This window comes from Cladophialophora immunda (assembly GCF_000835495.1).
Source record: "Cladophialophora immunda strain CBS 83496 unplaced genomic scaffold supercont1.4, whole genome shotgun sequence".
In the NCBI taxonomy this organism is placed as follows: Eukaryota; Fungi; Ascomycota; class Eurotiomycetes; order Chaetothyriales; family Herpotrichiellaceae; genus Cladophialophora; species Cladophialophora immunda.
The window spans coordinates 5,226,419-5,252,174 of record NW_015622544.1 but is presented as its reverse complement, the minus strand read 5'-3'; the positions used below and the strand labels follow the sequence as shown (position 1 = coordinate 5,252,174).

Genomic DNA, 25,756 nt, shown 5'->3' with positions numbered 1-25,756 from the left:
TGATGCTGTAATAGGATTGATTGCGATGTGATTGGCTGGCTCCACGTGACCCGAACAAGCTCTTCCCTTTCCGAAGCTCGCTGCAATTGTCTGCATCTCCATCCAGAAATTCAATCATTACCTACTACCAGCGAGCCCTTCTTCCCGCCTCCTCAGCATTTGCACTCTTCTTTACCTCTATCCATCCACTCCAGTTCACGGTCAAGATGATTCGGGCAGGCGCCGCAAGAGCGCTGTATGCAGCCACAAGGACCCAGGTCCCCCGACAATTACCTGCTTTCCGATCTCGAATCTCTACCTCCCTGCTACAATCATCACGAGTCACTCCCTCTTTTGTTGTTCCAAGCATACGATACTACTCAGCGCCCGCCGGCCTGTCGAAAGAGGAGGTGCAAGGGAGAATAATGGATCTTTTGAAGAACTTTGACAAAGTGCGCACCCGTTTCTCGTGATGGTCGTGCAGTTGCTAACCTCCTGCAGGTCACAGATGCATCAAAGGTAGCTTGCTCTTGCGATGTGACTTTGAAGTCCTACTGACGGGTGACGTTAGATCAGCGGCACGGCACACTTTCAGAATGATCTTGGATTGGACAGCTTGGATACCGTCGAGGTCGTGATGGCCATTGAAGAAGAGTTCAGCATTGAGATCCCGGACAAGGAGGCTGACGCCATTCACAGCGGTATGTAATGTCGACTATCTCTCCCTAGGATGCTTGCTGATGGTCATCAAGTCGACCAAGCAGTCACTTACATTTGCGCCCAACCTGACGCACACTGATGCGTGTTTGCCGGGCGCTGGGGGTTGTTGGTTGTAGACGCGGTTCAAGAATCACAAAAATATCAAAGCACTGTACATTTTCCAGTGGTGAGGAAATGGATTGCCCTTGTACTATCATCACACAAGACTAGATCTACCGGATCTCCACGATGGTCTCTGAACAAAACCACCCATTTCTATCTTCTTTTGGTCTATATTTACGTCTAGCCTGTGAAGACCGGTGGTTGCTGGTCAGACAACTCCAGACTGCCTCAGCTCAGCGACCTCAGCGGAGTCATAGCCGAGCTCCCCCAGAACCTGGTCGGTATGCTCACCCAACAATGGTGGCTTTAGCCTCACATTCATCTGTGCTCCCTCAAACTTCACGGCAGGTCCAATCAGCCTGAGCATACCATCTCTTGCTGCTTCAAAGTCCTCCACGTCGACCACCATATTCCGGGCTTTCCCTTGAGGATGCTCCAACGCCTCGACCACGTCGTTGATCGCACCATATGGCAATCCACTGCCTTCAAATGCAGTCATCCACTCGTCTTTCGTCTTCTCCCGAAATTTCTCCTGCAAAATCCGATTAATCTCTTCCCTGTGCTCGACGCGCCCATCATTCGTACTGAATCTCTGGTCCTCACCTAACCCAGCGATTCCCATACGTCCGCAGAACCCTTTCCACTGTCTATTATTGTTCGCCGCCACGTACATCATCTTCTTGTCTTTCGTCTCGAACCCTCCATACGGTACCAAGCTAGGGTGTTCTAAACCTAGTCTCTTTCCTCTTCTCCTTCCTTCGGCACCTTTATCAACGTCCAGGTTCAGACTCGCCAGCCCCACATTGATGAGCAGGCTCAGACTGCTCTCAAATAGACTTCCTTGAATCAAGCACCCTTTCCCCGTCCTGTCCCTCTGGTGCAACGCCGCAAGGATTGCGCCATGCGTGTACAAGCCCGCTGCGAATCTCTGTTAGCTCATATCCAGTAGTAACGGAGATTGACAAATAGGTTTTCGGAGAATGGGAGCAGTTGGCGAGAAAGGGGTCATACTGCACAAGTCGGCCATGGCAACACCAGGTTTCGATGGAGGTCCGCTCGCTTCACCCGTGATATGCAACAACCCGGCCTCGGCCAAGGCAATAGCATCATACCCAGCTCGTTGCGCACTGGGCCCTGATGGCCCATACCCACTGACGGCGGCGTAGATCAATTTCTCCCCGGCGCCGCCCATGGCGCTTTTCAAGTCGTCGTACCCCAAGCCCATACCCTCCATTTTGCCGGGTAAGAAGTTGTGCACCACGACGTCGACGCCGCCCTCCCACTCTCTCGCGAGCCTGGTCACGATCTCGCGGCCTCTGTCGTCCTTGAAGTTGACGGTCACGGACTTCTTGTTGCGGTTCACGGCCGCAAAGTACAGACTCATCAACCGGTACTGGTCTTTCCACTTCTGCGACTCGTTGTGCGTGCGCCACTGACGCGTCTCGTCGCCGACCCCGGGCTGCTCGACCTTGAGGACGGAGGCGCCGTAGTCGGCCAGGATTTGCGTGCAGAACGGCCCGGCAAGGACCCGGCTCAGGTCGAGGATCTTGAGACCTTCCAAGGGGAGACGGTTCGGCTGTGTGCTGGGAGTAGACAGTGATCTCCGCATGGGTACCCATGGCGTTGCGGAATTTTTTGTCAGATTCCCAGAATGGAGCTTCGACAGGGCGTACCGTCTGAGCAGACGGGTTGGTCGTGTCATTGTGGGCGAAACATCGAATCCCACGGTGAACAACCTTCGAATCTTCCTCTTCGCGTCCCCCCTTCTCAGAAGAGTCTGTGTGAAAGTTTCAGGTGGACAAATGGACTCGGTGACAGCCCTCCCCCCAACTTCGGCTTGTACTTTCCTCAGCAACCCTACCGTTTGTGCGCGCGCTTACCTTCGAGCGCAAATGTGGTACATTTGGGTGGACCGCATAACTGGGGCGGCTTGGGGTAAAGCCACATAGCTACGGACCGAGGCTGACGAGGCTGCGTGCGGGGAGAACACAGCAAGCAAGTACCTAGGCCAACTAATAATATCCAAACTTAACAGCTCCCGAATAAGATTGAAAACTCTCTCTTGGTGTTCAAGAGCTGGCAATAGGTAACCCTTGGATAGTCGATACGCACCAGCTGAAACTTCGAACCCGGTTTGGCGACGATACGGTCTGAGGAAGTGGCTTTTCCTACGTATGCTTTCCTCACGTTGGAGGTCGCTTCTCATCCGTTTAAAAACTGTTGACAAGACGTCAATACGGAGCGAGAACTGTGACATTTCTGGATAGAGAGGCTGGGGGCATTCATCACATGTTAGGGCGGATCGAACCACAAATATGGCTTCCAAAAAGGCGGTAACGAATCTGCTCCACGGGATCGGAAGAAGGACGAGAGCAACACCGATACCAAACACATACTGCTCTCATGCACCACGTATATCGTCTTCGACATTCTCTACAACCCGTGTGGCTGCCGCTCGCGGTACAGAGTACCTCCAACTCCACGATCCGGATCTCACAGAATCTCAGCGGACGGTGCGTGAAGCCATAAGCAAAGTGTGCGCGAAATTCGGGGACGAATACTGGCTCGCTGCGGACCGTGAGCACCGCTTCCCCACCGAGTTCCAGCAGGCGGTGGCCAAGGACGGGTGGCTGGGCATCTGCATGCCCGCGGAGTACGGCGGAAGCGACCTGGGCATCGCAGAAGCCGCTATCATGGTCCAGACGATCGCGGAGTCGGGCGCGGCGTACGCGGGCGCGAGTGCCGTGCACATGAACATCTTTGGGCTGGAGCCGGTGCGGAAGTTTGGCACGGAAGAGCAGAAGAAGAGGATGTTGGTGCCGTTGATTGAAGGGAGAGAGAGGGCGTGTTTCGGCGTCACGGAACCAAATACGGGGCTGGACACCTTGAGGTTGCAGTCGAGAGCTGTCCGGGACGGTGACTTCTACCGGCTGAGCGGGCAGAAGATATGGATTTCCACCGCCCAGGTGGCCGAGAAGATCCTCATCCTCGTACGGACGACACCGCTGGAGGAGGTTAAGAAGCCAAGTCAGGGCTTAAGCTTGTTCTACACAGACCTTGACCGGGAACAGGTCGAGGTGCAGGAGATCCCCAAAATGGGCAGGGCTGCGGTGGATTCCAACAGTCTCTTTTTCGATGGGTGGAAGGTGCCAAAGGCGGATTTGATTGGGGAGGAGGGTAACGGGTTCAAGATGATCATGCATGGCATGAATGCCGAGAGGATCTTGATTGCAGCAGAGGCACTGGGGACAGGGTTTGCCGCGCTGAGGAGAGCGGCCTTGTATGCTGGGGAGCGGATAGTGTTTGGCCGGGCGATTGGGCAGAACCAGGCCATCCAACACCCCCTGGCAGAGAGCTGGATGGAGCTCGAAGCTGCCCGACTCATGATCTACCAGGCCGCACGGATGTACGACGCTGGGTACGAGACAGGAGAATACGCAAACGCGGCCAAATACTTGGCTGCTGAGGCGGCCTTCCGGGCCTGCGAGAGGGCCGTCATGACGCATGGTGGAATGGGGTATGCAAAGGAGTATCATGTTGAGAGGTATCTGAGGGAGATTATGATCCCCAGGCTCGCACCTGTCAGTCGCGAGATGATCAAGAACTACGTCGGAGAAAGGGTGCTTGGACTGCCCAAGTCATACTGAGGTTAGGGACAAAAGGTTAGAAGAAGTTTAGGCCATGCATTCGGATAGACTGGGGAGGTGCATATCAACAATTGGAGCATCACTGCCTGCCATCAGAATGTTCATGACACTAGGTAGATGTCAGGTCAAACGAATGCAAGAGGTAGTGACGGTCGTGACGATATCGAGAAAGGTTATAGGGAGATCAGGCAGACTCGCACAACGGACCAAATGGAGACGATGGTCGACACCTTGCGGGAGGGAGGCTTCCACTATCCTGACGTATAGCGGGCCGTGAGTCGCGCGGAGATGGGCCAATGGGTATGCTTGTAGACTAATGGCGCGTCCTCCGAACTGTGCCTCTTGCTGATTGTCATCGCTTCGGAGACGAGAGCTGCGGGCAGCTGGGCAGGACGAGTTGATTTGATGCCGCGAAGTTGGCAAGTGGCGAATCGGAGACTTTCTGGCGCTGCACAGCCTTGCGCCTGCGCCTCACTGCGCCACAGCCAATCATCATCCATCTCCAGCTGCCCAAATCCGCCTCGCCTCTTCGAGCATCCGCCATGATATGCCCATCGCTTCCATCATCTCGTGCGGATTCAGAAACCTTCTAGAACATCCGTGTGGATGGCTCGCATGCTCCTCTCATACGTCGATAGGCAAGAGTGCCAGGCCGACGTGTATTCTGAGTGGCTGGTAGACCTGGGGATGCACGCCTCCTTGAACACGTATTGGCGCTACGTAGATCATTTCTTGTCGATCAAGGCATCAAGGTAAGAGAAAGCTATATAAGCAACTACTCCTTCATTTCCTTCACTACATTGCTCCATCCGATACATCTCATCACCCAAACATCAGACGAACAGTCACCACATCAGACACCAGACCTATTTTCCAGTCTTCATCACACTCTATCAACAACCATGTCAGGCCCTTACGATCAACATCTTGCCTTCTCTCAACATTACGACCACAACAATCAATACTACAGCCAGAACTCTTACCCCAGCGAGGGCTTCTCTGGGTCATATCAACCCCAAGCATACCACAACCCTCAGAATTACTATCCCGACACACGTGGCTCCTCCTATCCCGACAACAGCCACCAGCAGGGCGGCGCCAACACCACTTACTACAACGACAGCACCAATCCGCAAGGTCCCGAGGCAGATCGCGGACTGCTCGGTGCAGCTGCTGGCGGCGCCGCTGGTGCCTTTGGCGGTCACAAGGCCGGCCACGGGGTGTTGGGTGCTCTAGGTGGAGCCATTCTCGGTTCCCTGACTGAAGACTACGCAAAGAAGCACAAGAAGCACGGCAACAAGCCGGGCAAACACAACAAACCCAGTCACGGCTATCGCGACAGTGGCAGCTACGCGAGCAACAACAGTCAAAACTTTGCCTCGGGTGGCCTTGGGTCGGTGGCAAGCAGCTTTTTCAACAGGAAGTAGGATGGGGATTGATATGGGCTTTCGAATGATGTGACGGGCTTGTTTTGCATGAGTGGGCGTTGGGTCTGGAACGTTTGGGGATATCAACAACCGTGGTTAGGATAGCATCTGTGGGCGCCTGGACTTTGAACTTTGATATTGGTTAGGTGTTTTCAGGCACTCTGTTGATACCCGACTACTTATGCAGAAACTGACATGTGGCTTCTTGCACCATGTCGCCTTGAGATCCAAGGTCTTCCAAATTCAAATAACCATGTCAATTGTGATGCTTGTTCTAGCTGTCTGCGTTCTTAATCTGGAAGCTCCACCGTTTCCTTTTCTTGCCTCCCCACCCCGTAAAAGCTTCCTTGATGCAGAATTTATCCCAAATGATAGGATTGTCAAGTTTGCAGGGTCCTGCAGGCCAGCAAGCGTGGAAAAACCCAGCAGCAGACGCACCCATTCGCACATCCCCGGACGTGTAAATCCAAGCCTCTTCATTGGCTCGCGCTCCCGCTCTTTGCGCCGTTTATCAGCGGGCCAACCGGGCCCAGGACGATGCACGCCGACGAGTTCGAACATTAGGCGGCTTTCTTTTCCAGGTTGACGGAAAAGGATTAGCGGGGCTCCGAGCAAGCGAAGAGGAGGTGGGCAGCGGTCGAGCCTTGGGAGCGAAAGAGCATTCCTCCACTACATCATTGAGGGACGATCCTGCCATGCGGACTCTCCAACCAAAGGACCTTCAGGCCGCGTCTCAGGCGAGAAGCGCTGCTGAAGCTGCCGCCGCCGCCGAGGAAGCCACTCCACCCACCACCACCGCGACCATCACCGCCAACAAGGCCAGGAAGAATGTCAGCCGAGCTTGTGACCAGTGCCGAAAGAGGAGAAGAAAGGTAAGCCTGGTGGCCGCCGCAGCTGGAGCTGTAAGGCGTGGGAGGGAACGAGGTCCCCAGCTGAAGGGTAAAACTGTTTTTTTCTAGTGTAACGCACTCCAGCCTTGCGCGCCTTGCCGCCAGATGGGTCGCAAATGCACTTACGACACGGACTCGACGTTTGGCGACCTGAGACGGAACCGCAACACGGTCGAACACTTCGAGAAGCTACGACAACAGCAGGCCGTCCTGGACCGGCTCGTGGACTTGATCCGGAACTCGGACGCTGACGAGGCCATCCGGGCGGTGAGAGAGGGCGCCACCTTCCAAGAGATTGCCAACGTCCTTTTGGGGATCCCGTCAGGAGCTCCTTCGTCCCAGGCCGCGGGGATTTCGTCGAGCGACGTCTCCACGGAGGACTCGTCCAGCCAAACGACGTCAGACAAGTCCGACAGCCCTGGATCAGATCCGTCAAGGTCCACCGGGTCCCTGAAAGGCTCCGGCAAGGCTGCAGAGAATGCTGTCGGCGCCTGGCGAGATATGCCCGGACAAAGCACACAAGACTCGGCGCCCGAACGGAGCGAGAGGACCATGGATCCTGCTGTTGACCGCCCATCAGGTATCCCGCAGGGCCAGCACACGTCCGGGGACCGAGTTTGGACTGGATTGGCGAAACGTCTGACCGCCGGGGATCTGAGCAAGATCAACATGCCGATCTTTAGTTGCGATCCATATCACATCGAGCCGGAGGACATGTTGTCGAAGACAATCCTGAGTTTCCGCGACGGGGCCCGGAAAGCATTGCAGGGAAATGCGAACGTCCAGGATCTCATCGGGTCGAAAAGGCCCGACCTGGAGCTGTTCCTGCGGCCGCGACGGGAGGGAGATCCCCATACTGCCTGGACCTGGGCCTGCGAGCTGGCCAAAGCGTATCCTTTGCCGTGGACGGTGCAGTTGACCGGCGTGTTTGTTGCGGGGATCCAAATGCGGGTGTGTTTTGAGTTTTCCCTCTGCAGAATCGCTCTTGAGTGCTTAGTGAAGCCCAGTACTTCATTCATCCGTGCAAGGAAACGTATGACGACTTGCCTGTTATGCTAAGACCCACGAAGCAGCAATACGCTGAACCTCACGCTGCCGGGGCGGACATTTGTGCCATGTGAGTATCTGTCTCGGCGCACCAGTGGGTAGGGTTAACTCGACGGCATAGACCTCCGCTCAAGCAATATCTTCTTTCGCATTGGGACTCGTACGCATCGCTCCTAGAAGCCGGCCAGTACCACAACTGGCCATACAGTAACGAAGCGTGTCTGGGGTGGGATCGCACGAGAAACAAGGTCACTCTTTCGATGGCGTTTCTCGAACATATCTCGAACCCCAAGAACCACACTGTCGGCCGCAGGATTCTGGAACTCGTGCCAGAAGCGGCGGCGTACGTGGAACAAGGAGAGGGCTCTACAAGCCGTGACGGTGCACGATAAATGCAGTGGCCCATCTGACCTGAAAGGGTGAGGATGTTTCAGGGGCGTGTCCACTGACTCCAGCTCACTCTATATAGAGATGTGGGCGTGGGGTGAAAAAGCAGTGTCACTCCAGAGGGGGGAACCTCGACTTAATTAGCTGTCAAAAAGCGCTGATTTAGGGGGGAATTGGGGTATCGGGTCCCAGGGGAATCCACTTTCGCCCGGGCTTCCTCTGCCGCCGGCCTTCACCTCTTTCGAAGGCCCATCGATGGGCGGAGAAGGGAAGAGGGTGGGGTCACAGGCCTGCATTTATTTGCACCTACGGGGCAACTACAAGTAAGTGTTGTCCTGGTCGGGGAAATAGGAGAGAGGTGTGAGAGTTGGGTTCCAGAAGGATCCATGGGGTAAAACGGAAGGTTTATTGTCCTCGAGATCGGAATTAGTATGAGATCTGCCAATCCCATATGCGTCTTGGTCCGCTATTTGTCCTTGTATCCCGGTGGTACGGGCCGTGTGATTGGCCGGGAGGGCGAGGGGGAGATATAATTCCACGCTTGGCGGCCGGAGCGCAGACCCACTAATAATAGTTAAGCAGCTCCGAGCACCTCTATTACCCCGAGAACGAAAATCCTCGATGCTATATGTACGGTTTGGTCCTAGAGCCATGGCCACAGTGATAGCAGATGCAAAGCCCAGAGTTCTTACGTACCTCATCACCAACTTCACCAGCTGAAGAGTTGGTATCGGCATCATTGTGCTCAACGGCTTCAACGGACCATACGAAATCCTCCAGGTTGCCCTCAACGACTTACCTCGCCTCACCATCGGCAACACACCCAATCTTGCAGATACCAGAACCACATCACAGTTATTGTATCTCATGTGTATGCTTGAAGAGCATCGTACCAACGACGTAGCCTAAACACCACCTTTTCTGGCTTCATCGGCAAGCTCTGCGCTGACGGCTAGCCGCTTCTTCAGCAACATCTGAGCATGAACCAAATGTTCTTCTATCGGCGAAAAGATCTTCTCGACATCCCTAGGATCCTTCGGTGGCTGCTCTTTGTTCTCCCCCATCGCACCGAGCTTGGATGACCTCAGCAGCAGCTCTTTCTTTATTGCCGCTACTTCTTGGAGCTCCTGCTCTACCGCCATGACCGCCTGCTCGCGATTACGCATCTCTTGGTCTTTTTCTCCCTCCTCTGCAGCTCTCTTCAAAGCCTGCACCGAGGTGTCCAAGTGCTCTTCTCTTCTGCGTATCTCCTTGACATTCTTCAACAGCTCCTTTGCCTCGGCCAACACCTCATCCACCTTCTCAGCGTAGTCCGCAGCCGCAACCTTGTGTTCCTCAATAACCCCGTGTACTTCTAGGAACTTTTCATCTATATCTGTCAACTGCTCCTCTGGGAAAATAGGAATAGGGCTGCCCCAGACAGCCTTTGCAGCATGCCAAACTTTTCGATGAAGAGTTTGGCATCGAGACCACTGGAGTTCTCCAAAGCTCCCGGTGACATTCACGCTACCGAGAAACTTCGCTACATACTCTTCGCAGAAGCGCTCGAGATCGGCAGGGCCGGCTTTGGTGAAAAAGAATTCCACCAAATATGTCTGGTTGATGCACGACTCCAAGTCTGTTGCCAAAGACAACGTTCTTCTCTCAAGGTCCCATTCAATTACTCCCAAGAGTTCCACTCCGTCGTCAGAAGATTGCCTATACGAGGCAAGACATCAACACCTAACCTTAGTGCAAAGAAATACTTCATGACTGGAAAGCTAATCTTACCGAAATAAACAAAAAGGATCTGTTTTCTTGGCCACAAGTTCTTGTAAGCATGTCCGTATACCTTGAGTCGGACATATTTCCTTGAAAGGACGTTTCTACAGCGGGTATTAGCAATGGCAACCCGGGATTCAAGATGTGCGACTCATGGGCGCTGTTACAGTCTTCCACTGATAGTCCTTAACGACTCCGGCAAAGCTTTGGAGTGCTGAAGCAGCACCCTCTGAACGGCATTTCACCCGTCGAGTCTTATTCCTTGCCCAATCATCCGATGACTCCCTTTTATGAACGCCTGGCAGACTTGAATCGATCAAGACACCGGTCTTTTTGCAAACTGCGACACGGTGCTCGTCAATGTCGAAGAAGCGAAAATCGTACACGCCCTCATGCATTTCGTTGAGGGCATTGACCACTTGGCACGCAAAGTTAGTACATCGACCAGGTTGAGACGCCAGCTCTTTGAGCTCCTGAGCATCGTCATCTGTGATGGGAGCTTTGTGTTGCTGTAGGAGTTCGGGCTTTTCCACGTATTGTTCATAGGTAATCTCGGCCTTCCTTAAAAGGTAATCGAGCATGTGGAAAGTCGTAAACGGCATTGCATTGAACTTTTCGGTCCAGCACTCTTGCGCGCAGGAGATCGGATCGGAGCCTTCTGGCGTGGACATGGCGGATATCTGCTTCTTGTTGCGGCTTCCAAATGATCGAATGGTTTGAAAACCTAGGGGTCGATGATGAGGTGGGACGAATCGAAGTTCCTGACCAACTTGCCCAACTTGCCCAACTTGCACCCACGTACGACCATTGTATCCTTGGAAGTTCGCAGCAATTACCCCGCCTCGTTCTGTCCTCCAATTCAAATTGCCATTAATACTCTTTCCAGAACAGTGAGTGACCTCGAGCGGCGTCGAACAGTGAGGGCTACATTAGCCAATGATACTCAGTATCTCGTAAGCAGCTAAACGAGCACAAACTCTCCACCGTCCCTCCTTACTTGGAGACTCTGGAGGGGAGGCGCCGAGGCTTGTTGAGGAGGGTGTGTATATTATATATCTTGACTAAAGGACACGAGGGAGAAACCCTGCCAATCTAGTACACGTCTTCATTGTTCCTTTGGAAGTTCGAACAAGTGATCGGTTGAACCATATATATCTGATCCAGCCGCCTCTCCCACCTCTCCCCTCCATCACCACTACCACTGCGTACGTACCATGGCACCGCCGACTCCAGCCCAGATCTCGCGCCTCTTCGCCCCCCTGGCCATCCAAGGCCGCCAGCCCGAGACCCTCGCCCTGCTCGCTGACGACGTCGACTGGACCATCCCCGGCCACTCGCCCATGTCCGGCCGCTACACGACGAAGCAGGACTTCATCGACAACACGCTGAAGGTGCTCCGCGAGCGCGTCCTGACGGAGCCCCTGCGCCTCGCGGTGCGCAACGTCGTCGTCTCGGGCGCGGCCGCGGGGGCAGAAGGCACGGACGAGGAGATCGAGGGCGACGTGGTGGTCGAGTTGGAGGCGTTGGATGCGAAGTGCAAGAACGGTGCGTTTCGTTCGCTCGCTCACTCACTCACTCATTCTTTCGTGCTTTCTTTTCATCTTTCTTTCTGGGATGTGCTCGTCCTTTTTCGTTTCGTTGCGCACTTGGGGGGTTCGAAGGTCCAGTGCTGCACCTCCTTTCTCCCCTATTGTCCCTGGACCATGCAATGGGGGTACTAGGAGGGGTCCTGCAGGTCAGGAGATGGCAGGATATCAATCTACCTAGACACATACTAACCCCTCTTTCGGGCGCAGGCCTCCTCTACGACATGCGTTACTGCTGGGTCTGCAAGTTTGCGCGGGGCAAGATCGTCCAGGTGCGAGCGTACCTCGACACCGAGCTGTTGACTAGAGTCATGGAGCAGAATCCATGAGGAATCAGCAGGCGAGCCAACCAAAGCGAGTTGCAGAGGAATCATTCAGCCAGGGCGAGTGAAGAGTATAATGGGACAGGTGTAAATGAATCATTTTCTTGTCATCGTCTTGTTACAGCGTATTTCCCCTTGAACCCGATGCCGTCGCCATGCCTGAATCAATCGCTATGATCTATCCAGCGTGCTTTGAATCTGCGGCCCTGCTGACGTACCCTCTTGATGAAAAATGTCCTCTGAAAAGGAGGAAGCCTGGATTCGTATGCGTGTGCTCCTCTCATTTCAAGACCTTCAAGTCACCCTCCTTGAGCTTCCCGGCACCAACCAAGCCACCGGTGGTCTCTGAGAAAACTCCCTTGACCTTTGCTGCGTCCTTTCCGGCAATGTTGAGTTTAGAGACAAGCTCTGCCAACTCATCCGCGTCAACGCTGCCGAGCAACTTGTCCACGTCATTCAACACATCGTCGATCTGTTTAGGAGACGCCTCGCCCTCGGAGAAGTAGTTGACGTCTTTGACACTGCCCTTGACCACGCGCTTGTTCTTCTTGACCGCATTCTTAGCCGCCTCTTTCGCCTTCTTGGCTGTTTCTTTGTCGGCCTTCAACTTCTCCTCCTCTTCTTTCTTCTTGCGTTCCTCTTCCTCCTTGGCTCGCTGCTTCTCTTCCGCCTCTCGTTTCGCAGCAGCCTCTTTCTCCAGGCGTTTCTTGTTCTTGTCAGCATTCGCGGCCTTGCGGAACTTCTTGATTCGCTCATCGTAGCTCAGACAGTCATCCACAAGTTTCCTCAGGCGCGCGGTATCCTCGGTCTTGCGCTTACGTCGGGCATTCGCGTTCTTCTTCTCGATGTGACGCTTGTGGTCTCGCCCTTCATTATCATCCGGGACATCTTCGTCAAGATACTCAAATGTGCGCCAGCTGTCGAAGTTGTACCAGAAGTCGTAGAATTCCTCCACTTCCTCGCGCGTGCTGTTCTCGTCACCAAGCATGGGGACCGGGGTCTTCTTGCTGAATCTGGCTTCACTCTGGAACACGGCGTTCCATTTCTTGTAAAAGTTTCCAGGCTTCTGCATGTCTTTCTTGGTTGGCGGTTCGACGTCAGCGGCTTCGTCAACTGAGTCCCACTGACGACGTTTGACGGGGTCGGTGAGGATCTCGTAGGCACGCTGTATGCATTTGAAAAAGCTGTCGTTCTCGTCACCCTGACCAGCTGCGGCCTTCTTGTCTGGATGATGTTTGAGGACTTTCTTGCGATGAGCCTTCTTGATCTGCTCGTCGGTAGCCTTGTAGCGGTATTTGGAGAGGCCGAGGACGGCGTAGTGGTCTTGTCCCTGCGCAGTTCGATCAGTGGCGAACTACGGTCTCAAACACTGCAAGAAAACTCACCTTCCAGTCCTTCGCATCTCTCGCAAGCATCAAGGGGTCTTCTGGCTCGCTGATCTCGTCGTCATCATCGTCTTCGGACTTCTTCACCTTTTTGAGGGCTTCGAGACGTTGATCTTCAGAGAAAGTGCGACCGTGGCGCTTGCGGCGAGCATAGGCAAGGAATTGCGCTCCGAACGGCTCGATCTTTCGCATCACAGGTGGAGAGAGCTTCCCAAGGGCACGGAAATTGGGATTACCATCGCCGCCCTTCCAATCCTCCGCCGCCGGCACAACAAGGCCTTGTGAAGCCATGTCGTGGATGAGAGCAGGACGATCAGCTTGCTTGTGTGCCTCAAAGGCTATCTCTGCGAGCTCGTCGAGAGTTTCGAGGATTTCTCGAAGGTATGCCAAACGAGCTATATGATATACACGGTCAGTATCTCCCAGAGATTTTTTTTTGGGGGGGGGGGGGGGGGAGAGACTTGGGACTCGGTACTTACCCATTTTCGCTGATTGGCGGAATGAATTATTCGGCAAACTTGCCAGGATGAGGGAGAGATTTTGTGATCGTTGAAATTGGAAGGAGAAGCGAATGTGAAAGTGATGTGAATGCGCCGACCGTCTAGTTCAAGTGAAGTGAATACTACCGGTCCCATAGCGCCCTTCACCTTCCATTCACTCTTTACTCATTTCAATTCGACAAAGATGGCGCTGGCGGCCTACAGGCACCTACTTCGAGCGACACGCACAGCCTTTCAAGACGACTACCATCTCCTCCATGCTGCCCGGATGCAAGCACGCACTGGGTTCGAGACGCTAAGGACAATGGACCCCGATTCAGAGGAGGCGATCAAGGGCATAGCACACGCTGAGGGTGTAGCGTCAATATTACGACACAATGTCGTGCAAGGCAAGCTGGTCGACGGTTCAAATGTGATACGTATGTGACGCCCTATTGTCGGAATGGACACGAGATTAACCTATGACGCAGGGCTGAATATACACGAGGACACAGAGAAAGGCGATAATGATACCGTCAAGAATCCCCTCGGTAAAGGCGGAAAGATCAAAGTTGGTGGTGTATGAACAATCAAAAGCTTGGATTTGTTCATTTTTGTGAACACATGATGATACCCAGTGGACGGCCTGTTCTCGCCATTGCATGCCAGTTGCATGCTGTGTCGCAACGCCGTGCTGTTCTGTACAGATAAAGATACCTTTGACACGAAAAGCTTAATCACCAGCCAAACTGGCATAGGTGACTTCCCCTTGACCTGGTGGGGGCGCCACAGTGAAGCTCGCATTTCCTTCAACATCCGCACCCTCAATTTGAGCCTGGCTGTTACCAGTGGTGATGGCTCTCTGACCAGACTGCTGAGCTTTGAGAGCAGCTGCAGTTTCCCGACCTTCTCTTGCCCAGCTCATTTTCTGCTCCCGGTCTGTGTTGTCAAGCGGTTTCGGTTTGCCCCACCGAACTCGCAGCGGACATCCTTGAATCGCTGCTTTCCCTTGGCAATGCGCCGCTGCAGCCTCGGCTCCTTCTCTTGTTGCATAGTTGATGAATGCGCAATGGGCCCGGTGCGAGCAGACAATAGACCGGATCTGGCCAAAAGGAGTGAAAAAAGCACGAATGGCGTGTTCTGGAAGATCGTCCTCGACGCCAGTGACGAAGAGCGAGGTGATGTTGGGATCAGAGGGAGGCAGCCAATCTTCGGGTTGAGGAGGGCGTGCCACTGTGACTGCTCTCGCGCCACCGGGTCCCGCCTTTCCACCGCGGTGTGCGTTTCCGGATTTTCTCGAGTCTGCAGTCCTTATAGGCCCGGGGCCGTAACCACTTTGCTTCTGCTCTTTCGGTTGTTGTTGTTGATCGGATTGCGAACCCTCTGCTTCTAGTCGTCTTTGCTTCTTGTAGTATGGCTCGCTGTTGGCTAGTCTGCGTAACAGATCTCGCGCTTTCTCGTCTGTCTTCTCATATGCCTCAACTGCGCCACGACCTTCCTCTAGTTCCTTCTCGTGTTCTTGGGCGTAGTATTCCCGGTTTATACTGGACTGCGGACCTGGCGCAACCATTTTGAGAGCAGCATCTCTGACTGTGATGGGCAAGCCGAAAGACAGATCGAGCATACAACACTGACAACAATTCTTCAGCCGAGCGCAAGTGAGGCAGATGTTTGTTCGCTTGGTTCGGGCGGTTCGATCGGCTTTCCAGCGGAAGACTGTGAAGGGACGAGTGCATATCTTGCATTCCGCTCCGAATTCTTCTTTCAGCATTTGGACATAGGGGTTATCGGGCAAACAGTTCTCGCAGCTGGAAGGGAAATCGGTCGTTTCCCAGCCAGAGCGGTTCAGATCCTGCTTGATCTGAGGGGGTGCCATGGTGGCGAGGGGATATTGCAGGCAATGGCAAAAAGATATGGATCAGGGAAGATATTAGTCTATTGACTTCAGGAAGAATAAGAGGATTGCTCGAGCATAAGTACTTTGACGAAGTAGCACTTGCCTGACAAATGCTGGATAATGCGTCGTCGGACACAAAAACGGCGGGGAAAAGTCAGCCTCGCCCAATTTCTCTGCACGTGCATTACGAAACACAGAAAGTTACCCGAGTATCACGTGAAACACCCCGTTGGGAGTGGCCTGCTGCGGAAGGATTCAGTTCCAGATCGCTGGGGGAAGACAACTGCATGGCCGACCCCTGCCAAGAGATCTAGCTGAGAATCAGGCCATTGGTGATTGCGCCGGGCGAAACAATGCCGGCCAGTATATTTTTTTGAACCCCAATAGCAGCAGCCGTCAAGCCGTATCGCTCTTTGATTCCGGATCGTGTCACTGACCGCTTGTCGCTCATTCTTGTACAAGTACAATTGAGGCAGAGAGACGCATCACCTCCAGCTTTTTCCCAACTTGCACCTCTGTCCAGATATCCACCCCGGCTGTCTCAACATGGCCCCTTCTGCTACCTCCCCAGTCACGGTCCTCGAGCAGGAGGACCACGCCCGCGATGCCGCCTTCAACAAGGCGCTTCATGGCAAGTCGGTGGAAGCATCTGGTGGGCTGATGGCCATGCGTACCAAGGACAAAGCGGCGCAGAAGGCTGCGATCGACGAGTACTTCAAACACTGGGACAATAAATCGGCAGCCACTGAGACTGAAGAAACCCGAAAGGCACGAAGAGACGAATACGCCACCTTGACAAGACAGTGGGTGTTGACTTTCCGGGCATTGATGACGTGTTCACTAACTGTATGGGCAGCTACTACAACCTCGCCACGGATCTGTACGAATATGGATGGGGCACCTCGTTCCATTTCTGCCGCTTTGCTGCAGCCGAGTCGTTCTACAAGGCCATTGCCCGCCATGAGCATTACCTCGCTTTGAAGATGAACATGCAAGAGAATTGGCGCGTCCTGGATGTCGGCTGTGGTGTTGGGGGACCTGCTCGAGAGATGATCAAATTCACTGGGGCCAACGTTGTTGGACTGAACAACAACGACTATCAGATTGAACGGTCACTACGATACGCAAAGAAGGAGGGCATTGCAGACAAATTCTCCGCTGTCAAAGGCGACTTCATGCAAATGTCTTTCCCTGAGAACAGCTTCGACGCCGTATATGCCATCGAAGCCACAGTCCACGCCCCGAGCTTGCAGGGAGTATATGAGCAGATTTTCCGCGTGTTGAAGCCTGGCGGTGTCTTTGGTGTGTATGAATGGCTCATGACCGACAACTACGACAACGACAGTCCTCAGCACCGCGAGATCCGACTTGGCATCGAGCAGGGAGACGGCATTTCCAACATGGTCAAGGTCTCGGAAGGGTTGGCCGCCATCAAAGCCGCTGGATTCGAGCTGGAGCACCACGAGGATCTCGCCGAGAGACCGGACGCGATCCCGTGGTACTACCCTCTCGCAGGGGAGTTCAAATACATGGGCAGCCTCGGCGACGTCTTCACAATCGGGCGCATGACATGGTGGGGACGCGGGTTGATCCATAAGTTTATTGGGGTTGGCGAGACTCTGAGAATGATGCCTCGTGGCACGCAGAAGACGGCAGACAGCCTGGCACTAGCGGCTGACTGTTTGGTCGCTGGCGGGAAACAGAAGTTGTTCACGCCCATGTACTTGATGATTGCGCGGAAACCCAAAGCTTGAGAAGGCCACCAGGAATATGAAATCAACAAAAAGGGCGTTTCTGGAGTAGCTTTGACAGTGATCAGTAGAGGTAGACGGAGGCACACTTCTGGTGCTTGCTGCATCATTATAGCCTAATTCAGTGATTGTACATATGTATACCGGGTCCTGCTGTATTCACGATGGACGGATACAATTCCTTGTGGCAATTTCTTTTCAGCCTCAATGACTTGGTATCGAAACAGTTGCCGCCGGAGGAAGGGCGTGCGAGAGGTCGCATGAGGGAGGTGGTGACGCTTGCACCGCCACAGTGAATTCGTCGGCATTGGCGTGTGGCAAACGCTGGGTTTCCGTGGACATTTGGAGGCCAGCTGGACATGGCTCAATGCCCGTTTCCCTTTCCAATAATAGAGCTGTCACACGCTGAATCTTGGGTCTAGACCATTGTACTCGGTACCAAGAAACGCCATGCGTGAAATATTGGTGAGTTGGTGATATGGACGAGAGAGGAGTTACACAGCAAATTTCAATACCCGAGCAGCCAATTCCAGCCGTGGGTGCAGCGGAAGCCCATGATGTGGAATCATTGGGATGAACGGTTCCTTTCGGCTCGCCTGGTTAACACGAGCAGTAGCGGCCTGGGGGCTGCAGGGCTAACCAGTTGAACTATTAGGGCTGTGACTGATGATCTGAAACCGACAGTGTGCGAGGGCAGCTTTTGTCCGTTTCAGAACGTCAGCAGGGCGCATCTTTGTACCACCTGGCTCAGGTACGGAGTACATCCAGGTCAACAGGTGCATACGTGGATATACGGAGTCCAGCCGTGAGGAATGCGCTCAGAGTCGTGTTCTAGGAGGACAACTCATTCTTCTGTATGATGGCGATCCCAAGTGATGCGCGCACCCCTTGGGTACTACTCTGTACCTAAGATGAAGTTCCTCTCGACCTAAACATGGGAGGTTCCAGTTGCTTGGGCTCGCCTGCTAGGTCCCTAGAGCCCAGCCAAGCAACCCCAACCCCCCCAAGGCTGAAGCTCAGCTAGCCCATCATCCATCTGTAACCCCCAAAAACCATCAGCCTGCCTAGCGGTTACCAAGATCCCGAAGCTTTCCAGGGCAGGCCGCCTAAGGGGGGAGGGCTTCTTCCAGGGACCTATTAGCCGTTGCGATTCGCTGGGCGGCACATGGATCTGCCATTGACAAACTGCTAGTGCTGCACAATTTCCCTCGATGCTTTTCCCACACGCCCATCTCACCCGCGACCATCCCGTCATCGAACCCTCGCCAGATGCTTCAAGCGCCTTTCCCGACTGGCCGCTGTTGCCGTCATGGCTGCTGGTTGCGTCGCCCAGTCTGCGCCTTCTCCTGGAGGGGACCAGGAAAGAACCAGAGGCGCAGTCACCATCCTGCCAACTCTTCCATTTCAACTTTTGTATAAACCTTGGTTGATTCTTGTTCTTCTTTGCATCACTGTCCTTGCTGTTGTTCTTACTTGTAGCAGCACCATCGCTTTCTTCAGCATCATCATTCTCATCGTCATTCCTTTGCTTTTGGCTTTCTTGGGCTTCATATCCCTAATACTCCGTTGCTGCTACATCTTCAGGACCTCGTCCTCTCACTGTCCATCCTTCCAAGCAATCCTCTGCCTCTTCCCACCATGGGCAAGTTTGCGGCGGCTGCTCTGGGAGCAGCGGCTCTGCTCGCTTCCGTCGCCCCTGTGACTGCTGCTCCCGGCGCCGGCACACTGGGTTTCACATTCGAAAAGCGTCGCGTCCTTGCGCAGGACGCTCCTCACCTGACACGACGTCAGTCCAAGACCATCAAGGCGGGCTTGGACAACGAGATCTTGCTCTACTTCATCAATTGCACCGTGGGCACACCGGGGCAACCGTTCTCCCTGCAATTGGACACTGGCTCGTCAGACATCTGGTTCCCTGAAGCCAACGCAGAGATCTGTCAACAAAACGATGGCTGCTCCGAGTTTGGAGCGTACAATGCCGATGATTCCTCCACCTTCGTCGATCCCAACCTTCCCCAGTTCCAGATCCAGTACGTCGACGGCTCTCAAGTTGTCGGGCAATACATATCTGATGTGCTGAACGTCGGTGGAACAAAATTGACAAACATGACCATGGCTGCTGCCCAGCAAGCAAACACCCGAGCAATCGGTATCATGGGCATTGGATTCGAGCTGGGTGAGGCCTCCGCCTCGTTTGACGGCTTCACCTACCCCAATGTCATCAACGTCATGAAGAATGAGGGCTTCATCAACGCCCTTGCGTATTCTCTATGGCTGGACGATCTGGACTCGAATACCGGCTCTATTCTCTTTGGTGGTGTAGACACAAACAAGTACCACGGTGACCTGGTTTCTCTCCCCATCCAAATCGACTCACAAACCGGCGTGATTGATTCCTTCACTGTCGCCTGGACCGGCCTGACCGTCTCTGGAGGCGGCCAGACCTCAGACGTCTCCCCCAGTTCGCCTCAACCTGCCATCCTCGACTCCGGCACCACAGACACCTTGCTCCCTGACGACATCGCGAACAATATCTTCAACGGTGTCGGTGTGGTGACAGACCCCCAGTTTGGCAATGTGGTGCGCTGCTCTCTCGCCAACGATGATCTCACCTTCTCCTTCCAATTCGGCGGCAAAGGTGGCCCCATTGTCAATGTCTCGTTGTCCGAGTTTGTCACTCCCTTGCTCACAACAGACGGCTCTCAACCAACGTTCCAGAACGGCGATCTGGCGTGCTCATTTGCCATCGACGCCGCAGGGAGCGACCCCATCCTGTTCGGAGATTCTTTCCTCCGCAGCGCCTATGTGGTCTACGACCTTGAAAACAACCAAATAGGTCTCGCTCAAACGAACTTTGACGCTACTGACGCCAACTCCAACATCCAAGCGTTCCAGGCCTCGGGCGGCATCCCCAATGTCGTGTCGACGGCCTCAGCCGCAAGCGTGGCCCAAACCTTTACTGGCAACCCAGAAATCACGCAAGCCACGGCCACTGCCACAGGGGAATTGGGCGGCGGTACCTCCAGGAGTGCAACATTCAATCTGACACCCGCCACGGGCACGGCCACGAGCACTTCTGGCTCTGGCAGTGGAAGCAGTTCTGGCGATTCCAACGCGGCGAATGCCAACTTCCGCGCAATTCCTGCTGAGATGACGACCTTGTTGGCGGCAGGTGTAGTGACTCTGGGATTTTTGTTTGGTGGTGGGTTGATGTTGTTCTAAATCAGCGAATAGCGTGTCTTTGCCTTGTTACGAAAACCAATGTTGATACGCACTGGCTAGAAAAGGAGGATGCATGGTTGGACGGTGGTGTCTTTGGGCATCAATAAGTACTCTGCCTGGATGTCATCAGGCTGCAGGACTGGATGGCAGACAGGGCTCACGACGTTTCTTTTTCCCTGGTAGAATAACACAGCGGAAGACAGTGCAAAAATGACATACTTATTCTCGTTTTCGATCTCTTTGGGTGCGACGTAAACTATCGGCTTTACGTGAACGAGTGAGCGAATGAACCAGAGAACGATCAGAAGAGCGAATGTATGGTTGATCCAGCTACACAGGTTGTGTACCTCGTAGCTGATATTCTCGCACACCCGACCATCTCGCTTTTCCAGGATGGTGAGATTATACTGTAGAAGCAAGCTCCATCAGGAGAATGAGAACGGGAGGTGTGAAGTCGTTTCTTCATATATATGGAATGGTTCGGTAAACACACGACGAATACGAAGGTAGATGTTCCTGCTCAAAGCCCCCACTTTCCCCTGTCCGACACTTCGGGGCTGGGTTGTCCTTCAGCACAGCATCAGTCCGTTGGTCTCTCACCGCCCGTTCGTGGCTCGGGTTCAAGAATAGAAGAAGAAGATTGACGAGGGATGAAGAAATCTAGCTTGTCGTTGATCACGGATTGCCGACTACCACACTGCTCTTCCCTCCTCCGTACCCCCCTCTCACTTGTCTTGCCGCAATGTCGTCACGTATCGCGTTGTAGGTAGAAAGATACTGTTGTCTGAGTTCTGTGAGACTTTATACCTCACAAAACCGCGGCAGTCGGTTGATTGCTGTTGAAGTTCGAGGTTAATGTGGTAACTGTCAATCCGAGTCTTGTATAACGTTTGTCGTTGTCGTCGTTATTAGGTGGTATTCGAACATTAGACTTTTGGACCTTGGACCTTGGACCTTCGGCCCAACCTATCTCTCCTCCCTGACCGTCTCGAGCGGACTGTGTGGAAAGGCCGCCCCGTCGCCGTTGAGGCTACCCGAGCTGGTCGTGCTCGTCAACCAGGGCATGCTCCGCCTGTCAGCCTCGCCTTGGTTCTCGTCGCCTTCGACCTCCATCCCCACTTCGTTGTCGTCCGGCACCTTGACGTCGAGCAGTCTCTCGGCGTTCTTGTATGCGATTGCTTCAAAGTCCTGATCATTGATCCTGCATGGGCGGAAAGGAGAAAATTGTCAACCTGTCCGTTCTCGCAATATGCAAAAGGTCTCTTGAACAAGTCGAGAAGCAAGAAGGGAAAGGGGACACTCACATTGCACCTTCCCTTAACGCGTACATAAACTTCAGGCCGTCTTCGTGGCTGCAAAACGGATAGTCTACACTATACAGCACCTTGTCGGCGCAGCACATGTGGATCAGGCAAGCCATGGGCGCCAGGCTGAACATGCCTGCCGTCGTGACGTAGATGTTCTCGTGCCAGACTTGCAGAAGATGACGCCTCGGTTTTGAGGCATGCGGCCAGGTCCGCTGGATGAGCTTGTGAATTCTGTCAATCAGAAAAGGGAGCGTCTCGCCCATGTGGCCCAGCAAAAGCTTCAAGTGCCGATGCGTGTCGAAGAGTTTGCTTGCAAATAGTCGTAGAACGTGCAGCGCAACGTCGCTGTGCCAATGGAACCCGTGGTTGGCGAGGAAGTTTGAGACCTGCGGCGAATAGTTCCCATGGAACGATGGCGCCGGCGTGGCCTCAGTAATCGGTTGCGGTATCGCGTGGAGGTAGACTGGGACGTCGAGCTTTTCGTGGGCGGCGAAGATGGGCCAGAAAAAGGGATCGTCGTAGTAGCGCCCATTGGCAGTGTTGTCGATGAGACTGCCCACGAATTCGAGCTGTGAGACGCACCGGTCGAGTTCCTTTGCCGCTTCCTCCGGGTGTAGCATCGGCAGCATGGCGAATGCAGCAAAGCGGTCCGGGGAGGGCGACGCCTTGATCGCTTCGTAAAGCTCGTCATTCGCCTTTGTACAGACCTCTGGTGGGACGGGGATAGTGTTTGGTCGATGAGAGATGACTTGAAGACTAATACGGCCACCATCCATAGCTTTAAGACGCTTGGGCCCGACCTCCCGGAGGGCGGTCATGATGTGGGCCATGGAGTCTGGAAGACTCGTGTCGACGCCTTGAGATGCATAGTAGTCGAGGACAGCCTGGGAGATGAAATGCTCCTCGAGTGTAATGAGAGGGATTTTGGTGCTCATGGTAGATGCGCGGTCTCCCTTCTTTCTTCGTACCAGGCTGGCTACCTAGGTAAATTTGGCCGGATTCACCTGTATAAAACCAAACCGTCAGATGGATGTTGGGGTAAACGGTGGCAACTTTACTTTGGAGACGGTTGAGAATAGCTCCGTCGGAACACTATCCCGCGGTCGATCGCTCGGTCTTATGAGGATCTTCAAATAGTAGAAGTGATGAAACACCAGGAAACTCCTCAACAACCTCGAGCGGAAGCAGTATGAGATGCCTCACGTTTTTGTGCCACACCCCGCAGCAGAGGAGAAGGTTCAAGAAGTAAGCTGTGCTACCGTGGTCCGGGGGGCTAGATGACGGATTCGGAAAGGGAAGGGATGCGCCTTCGAGGGATGGCGGTTCGTATATCCTTTCCCAGAGAAAGACACGGCGTCCTCCGGTGGTCCAATCAGGGCAGAAAATGCATGTGGCGCCATGCAATAGACAGAAGTTGCTGAGCGGCGCCAGGATTGGCCTCCTCTTGTCTCCTTTCCCTTGGATCTTGCCGGCCGTTTGCGGATGCGGAGGAGTGGCAATTGGTATTCTCGGACAAGTAGGGCCGAAGGAGGGGAGGAGGAGGCCATTGGGTATGCTTGGTCTCGCTTAGAGCAGACTTTGGGAGAGAATATAAGTCGAGCCATCAGGAGAAAGGGCACGTCTCCCTGGTGAGAGCACATGGGAGCGAGAAAGAACAAGATATGGGGGAAGTGAGTGTGTGTCTAAATGCAGATACAGGTACATTGGTCGGAGAAGGTGATTGAGCATGAGATCTCCTTCCCACCTGGGCTGAACATTGCATGTGAGAACCAAACATGAATTGCCCCATAGCAGTGGAATAGGTATATATGGCAAACAAGCAAGGAAAGGCAGGGAGACATTATTGTTAGAGGTTCAGATACCGCTGGAAGCGCAGAAACGCAGTAATTAGTGACTGGCAGTGGAGATGAAGCAACGGGGGGATGCAGACTTGGCGCCAGATTATTCTGCGAAACGAGCCTCAGGCAATACAACGCGCAGCATGCACCAGCCAGCATGCAGTACTAACGGGGTCTTCAGCCCTGACAGAACATACAACAACCCAATATTCCTATGCCTGTGGCCGTCGATATCATTCTGTTGTTCCCTCCGTCGCTCATTCTCCCAAATCACCATCCAACATCCCGCCTCCTTTGGGCCCCTTTCCGCTGAACGTTGAGTCCTTCGAGAGCCCCCATTGCGCAACCCGCAGGCCGCGACTACTCGGCGGAAAAAAGGCCCAGGCACGAGATCATTGGCAACACCCTCCACACACCCCATTATCCTGCATATACCTTGGTGAAGCGCAAACTCCTCTACATTGATGGCCTCCCAAGGAGGCCTCACGCGCAGGCGTGGTGCCGGAGGGGCCACGTCGCCCAACGGAGACGACGAGTCCTCCAGCCGGGTCACTTCCCCTGTCCCTAAACAATACAACGACCGCTCCCCCGAAACCGCCTACGAGTCCAGCGAGAATGGCCACCGGATCGCCTATGATCCCCGAGACATTAGCGAGAGCGCAGAACGGAGTAAACAACCCAAGCTGACCCTGATGGAAGAGGTTCTGCTCCTGGGGCTGAAGGATAAGCAGGTAACCAACCAGAACAAGATTTCTCAAAATCCAGACACCCTGACCGACGTCACTAGGGATACTTGTCATTCTGGAACGATAATATCTCCTATGCCTTGCGAGGCTGCATAGTCATTGAACTGGCATTCCGAGGCAGGATCAGCATGCAGAAAGACTCGTCGAGGAGACGGTTCCCGCTCGCCGACAGAATCATCGAAGTCATTGACGACACCCTCACTGGAGAAGTTCTGTTAGACGAAACTCTGAAGTTGATGAAGACGAGTGAGAAGATGAGTGTCAGTTCTTGGATCGATCTCTTGAGCGGTAAGCGTGGAAACCTAGCCCTGCCGTGCCTGATAATCCATTGACGTTCCCTGTACAGGGGAGACCTGGAATCTGATGAAGATCGGCTATCAACTAAAACAAGTCCGCGAACGACTTGCCAAGGGCCTCGTGGACAAAGGCATCCTGCGCACCGAGAAACGAAACTTCCTCCTGTTCGACATGGCCACCCATCCTGTGGTCGACCCCGCCGCCAAAGATGAAATCCGCAAGCGCGTACGGAACATCTGCTCCAGCCGCACCGTCGTGCTCCCTCCTTCACAGTTCCTTCCCGCCGAACTCGACTTCAGAATGTTGAGAACGGTCAGCATGGTCTGTGCCGCTTATGCAGCCAACGTGCTTGAGAATGCACTGGTGACCTTGAGCCACGAAGCAAGAGAGAGGGCTTTTGCCCAAGTAGACGAGCTGTTGGCAGAATATTCACAATGGCCTTTCGCGAGGAGGACTGGCGGACAGCAGGGCATTGGAGCGAACATTGGCCAAGTAATTGCAGAAGAGGTCGAGAAGAACAAGGACAAGGAGTTACAGCTTGAGGTGAGTACAAGCTCGTCGACTTCATCAACGCAATCCTGACTCATCGGTGCTGATAGGTTATTGCGGCTTGTTTGGGCGTTTTCACGAGGCTGGACTCACTACTATAAGATTGACAAAACAGGACACTTTGGGCGAGTGTGGGCGCGAGGTGGCGTGCACGTTTCTCGCATTTCTCGTCGAAAAGGCGATGAGCCTCAAAAGGATACCTACAATGTTCTCGTCTTTACACTTGTTCAACCATGTCATTATCCGGCTCAGGCGCTGCGCTTCACAGAATGCTTGGGAAGCCATAGTGCCGTCTGCTGGCACTTGCTCGCTACTTTTGACCCTTCTCCACAAGTTGATGTCCATGAATTTCTGATCTTTGTTCTCAGGCACTCGGCACCTCTTGTTCACGCAGATGGACTCGAAGCTCTGGCTTG

The 25,756-nt window shown here is 53.9% G+C and overlaps 12 protein-coding genes across 14 annotated transcripts; 7 read left to right on the top strand and 5 right to left on the bottom strand.

Moving 5' to 3' along the window:
* Window positions 1-104: 104 nt before the first annotated feature.
* On the top strand, window positions 105-1,304 carry PV07_08135 (acyl carrier protein). Its single transcript, XM_016395270.1, has 4 exons — window positions 105-431; window positions 481-498; window positions 551-680; window positions 732-1,304. Exons 1-4 carry the CDS (start codon window positions 207-209, stop codon window positions 776-778), a joined length of 420 nt encoding a protein of 139 aa, XP_016248689.1. The 5' UTR covers window positions 105-206; the 3' UTR covers window positions 779-1,304.
* Window positions 915-2,664, bottom strand: PV07_08134 (uncharacterized protein). The gene is made up of 2 exons (XM_016395269.1): window positions 1,813-2,664; window positions 915-1,719 (listed from the first exon to the last, which is right to left on the bottom strand). The coding sequence occupies exons 1-2, from the start codon at window positions 2,501-2,503 to the stop codon at window positions 1,010-1,012; spliced, it is 1,401 nt and encodes a 466-aa protein (XP_016248688.1). The 5' UTR covers window positions 2,504-2,664; the 3' UTR covers window positions 915-1,009.
* A 187-nt stretch (window positions 2,665-2,851) lies between these two features.
* On the top strand, window positions 2,852-4,590 carry PV07_08133 (uncharacterized protein). Its single transcript, XM_016395268.1, has one exon. The coding sequence runs from the start codon at window positions 3,117-3,119 to the stop codon at window positions 4,446-4,448; it is 1,332 nt and encodes a 443-aa protein (XP_016248687.1). The 5' UTR covers window positions 2,852-3,116; the 3' UTR covers window positions 4,449-4,590.
* Window positions 4,591-5,048: 458 nt separating this feature from the next.
* On the top strand, window positions 5,049-6,162 carry PV07_08132 (uncharacterized protein). The gene has a single exon (XM_016395267.1). The coding sequence runs from the start codon at window positions 5,351-5,353 to the stop codon at window positions 5,873-5,875; it is 525 nt and encodes a 174-aa protein (XP_016248686.1). The 5' UTR covers window positions 5,049-5,350; the 3' UTR covers window positions 5,876-6,162.
* Window positions 6,163-9,104: 2,942 nt separating this feature from the next.
* Window positions 9,105-10,631, bottom strand: PV07_08131 (uncharacterized protein; the record flags this gene model as incomplete). The annotated part of the gene is made up of 3 exons (XM_016395266.1): window positions 9,105-9,897; window positions 9,970-10,064; window positions 10,128-10,631. 3 exons carry the CDS (start codon window positions 10,629-10,631, stop codon window positions 9,105-9,107), a joined length of 1,392 nt encoding a protein of 463 aa, XP_016248685.1.
* Window positions 10,632-10,984: 353 nt separating this feature from the next.
* PV07_08130 (uncharacterized protein) lies at window positions 10,985-11,875 on the top strand (the record flags this gene model as incomplete). Its single annotated transcript, XM_016395265.1, has 2 exons — window positions 10,985-11,505; window positions 11,757-11,875. Exons 1-2 carry the CDS (start codon window positions 11,175-11,177, stop codon window positions 11,873-11,875), a joined length of 450 nt encoding a protein of 149 aa, XP_016248684.1. The 5' UTR covers window positions 10,985-11,174.
* Window positions 11,876-11,946: 71 nt separating this feature from the next.
* Window positions 11,947-13,690, bottom strand: PV07_08129 (uncharacterized protein). Its single transcript, XM_016395264.1, has 2 exons — window positions 13,255-13,690; window positions 11,947-13,199 (listed from the first exon to the last, which is right to left on the bottom strand). The coding sequence occupies exons 1-2, from the start codon at window positions 13,543-13,545 to the stop codon at window positions 12,150-12,152; spliced, it is 1,341 nt and encodes a 446-aa protein (XP_016248683.1). The 5' UTR covers window positions 13,546-13,690; the 3' UTR covers window positions 11,947-12,149.
* Window positions 13,691-13,853: 163 nt separating this feature from the next.
* On the top strand, window positions 13,854-14,650 carry PV07_08128 (uncharacterized protein). Its single transcript, XM_016395263.1, has 2 exons — window positions 13,854-14,173; window positions 14,225-14,650. The coding sequence occupies exons 1-2, from the start codon at window positions 13,939-13,941 to the stop codon at window positions 14,317-14,319; spliced, it is 330 nt and encodes a 109-aa protein (XP_016248682.1). The 5' UTR covers window positions 13,854-13,938; the 3' UTR covers window positions 14,320-14,650.
* On the bottom strand, window positions 14,269-15,756 carry PV07_08127 (pre-mRNA-splicing factor slt11). Its single transcript, XM_016395262.1, has one exon. It carries the CDS (start codon window positions 15,607-15,609, stop codon window positions 14,467-14,469), a length of 1,143 nt encoding a protein of 380 aa, XP_016248681.1. The 5' UTR covers window positions 15,610-15,756; the 3' UTR covers window positions 14,269-14,466.
* Window positions 15,757-15,986: 230 nt separating this feature from the next.
* PV07_08126 (uncharacterized protein) lies at window positions 15,987-17,570 on the top strand. Its single transcript, XM_016395261.1, has 2 exons — window positions 15,987-16,433; window positions 16,487-17,570. The coding sequence occupies exons 1-2, from the start codon at window positions 16,177-16,179 to the stop codon at window positions 17,382-17,384; spliced, it is 1,155 nt and encodes a 384-aa protein (XP_016248680.1). The 5' UTR covers window positions 15,987-16,176; the 3' UTR covers window positions 17,385-17,570.
* Window positions 17,571-18,572: 1,002 nt separating this feature from the next.
* Window positions 18,573-20,838, top strand: PV07_08125 (uncharacterized protein). Its single transcript, XM_016395260.1, has one exon. The coding sequence runs from the start codon at window positions 19,020-19,022 to the stop codon at window positions 20,601-20,603; it is 1,584 nt and encodes a 527-aa protein (XP_016248679.1). The 5' UTR covers window positions 18,573-19,019; the 3' UTR covers window positions 20,604-20,838.
* Window positions 20,839-20,949: 111 nt separating this feature from the next.
* PV07_08124 lies at window positions 20,950-23,762 on the bottom strand. Of its 3 annotated transcripts, XM_016395258.1 has the most exons (3): window positions 22,969-23,762; window positions 21,908-22,914; window positions 20,950-21,804 (listed from the first exon to the last, which is right to left on the bottom strand). In XM_016395258.1, exons 2-3 carry the CDS (start codon window positions 22,843-22,845, stop codon window positions 21,570-21,572), a joined length of 1,173 nt encoding a protein of 390 aa, XP_016248677.1. In that variant the 5' UTR covers window positions 22,846-22,914; window positions 22,969-23,762; the 3' UTR covers window positions 20,950-21,569. The 3 variants fall into 3 exon arrangements, with proteins under 3 accessions (XP_016248677.1, XP_016248676.1, XP_016248678.1); XM_016395257.1 differs by having other exon boundaries at window positions 21,908-23,762; XM_016395259.1 differs by having other exon boundaries at window positions 20,950-22,914.
* Between the last annotated feature and the right edge of the window lie 1,994 nt (window positions 23,763-25,756).

Excerpts from the sequence above, each read along its gene's own strand:
- PV07_08135 (XM_016395270.1), top strand. The coding sequence starts at position 207 with ATGATTCGGGCAGGCGCCGCAAGAGCGCTGTATGCAGCCACAAGGACC. Across the intron at positions 681-731 it reads GGCTGACGCCATTCACAGCG|TCGACCAAGCAGTCACTTAC; the intron begins GTATGTAATGTC and ends ATGGTCATCAAG.
- PV07_08134 (XM_016395269.1), bottom strand. The coding sequence starts at position 2,503 with ATGACACGACCAACCCGTCTGCTCAGACGGTACGCCCTGTCGAAGCTC. Across the intron at positions 1,720-1,812 it reads TGCCATGGCCGACTTGTGCA|CGGGCTTGTACACGCATGGC; the intron begins GTATGACCCCTT and ends AGAGATTCGCAG.
- PV07_08133 (XM_016395268.1), top strand. The coding sequence starts at position 3,117 with ATGGCTTCCAAAAAGGCGGTAACGAATCTGCTCCACGGGATCGGAAGA.
- PV07_08132 (XM_016395267.1), top strand. The coding sequence starts at position 5,351 with ATGTCAGGCCCTTACGATCAACATCTTGCCTTCTCTCAACATTACGAC.
- PV07_08129 (XM_016395264.1), bottom strand. The coding sequence starts at position 13,545 with ATGGCTTCACAAGGCCTTGTTGTGCCGGCGGCGGAGGATTGGAAGGGC. Across the intron at positions 13,200-13,254 it reads GAGATGCGAAGGACTGGAAG|GGACAAGACCACTACGCCGT; the intron begins GTGAGTTTTCTT and ends CGAACTGCGCAG.
- PV07_08128 (XM_016395263.1), top strand. The coding sequence starts at position 13,939 with ATGGCGCTGGCGGCCTACAGGCACCTACTTCGAGCGACACGCACAGCC. Across the intron at positions 14,174-14,224 it reads CGACGGTTCAAATGTGATAC|GGCTGAATATACACGAGGAC; the intron begins GTATGTGACGCC and ends CCTATGACGCAG.
- PV07_08127 (XM_016395262.1), bottom strand. The coding sequence starts at position 15,609 with ATGGCACCCCCTCAGATCAAGCAGGATCTGAACCGCTCTGGCTGGGAA.
- PV07_08126 (XM_016395261.1), top strand. The coding sequence starts at position 16,177 with ATGGCCCCTTCTGCTACCTCCCCAGTCACGGTCCTCGAGCAGGAGGAC. Across the intron at positions 16,434-16,486 it reads TACGCCACCTTGACAAGACA|CTACTACAACCTCGCCACGG; the intron begins GTGGGTGTTGAC and ends CTGTATGGGCAG.
- PV07_08125 (XM_016395260.1), top strand. The coding sequence starts at position 19,020 with ATGGGCAAGTTTGCGGCGGCTGCTCTGGGAGCAGCGGCTCTGCTCGCT.
- PV07_08124 (XM_016395257.1), bottom strand. The coding sequence starts at position 22,845 with ATGAGCACCAAAATCCCTCTCATTACACTCGAGGAGCATTTCATCTCC. Across the intron at positions 21,805-21,907 it reads GCGTTAAGGGAAGGTGCAAT|GATCAATGATCAGGACTTTG; the intron begins GTGAGTGTCCCC and ends CCGCCCATGCAG.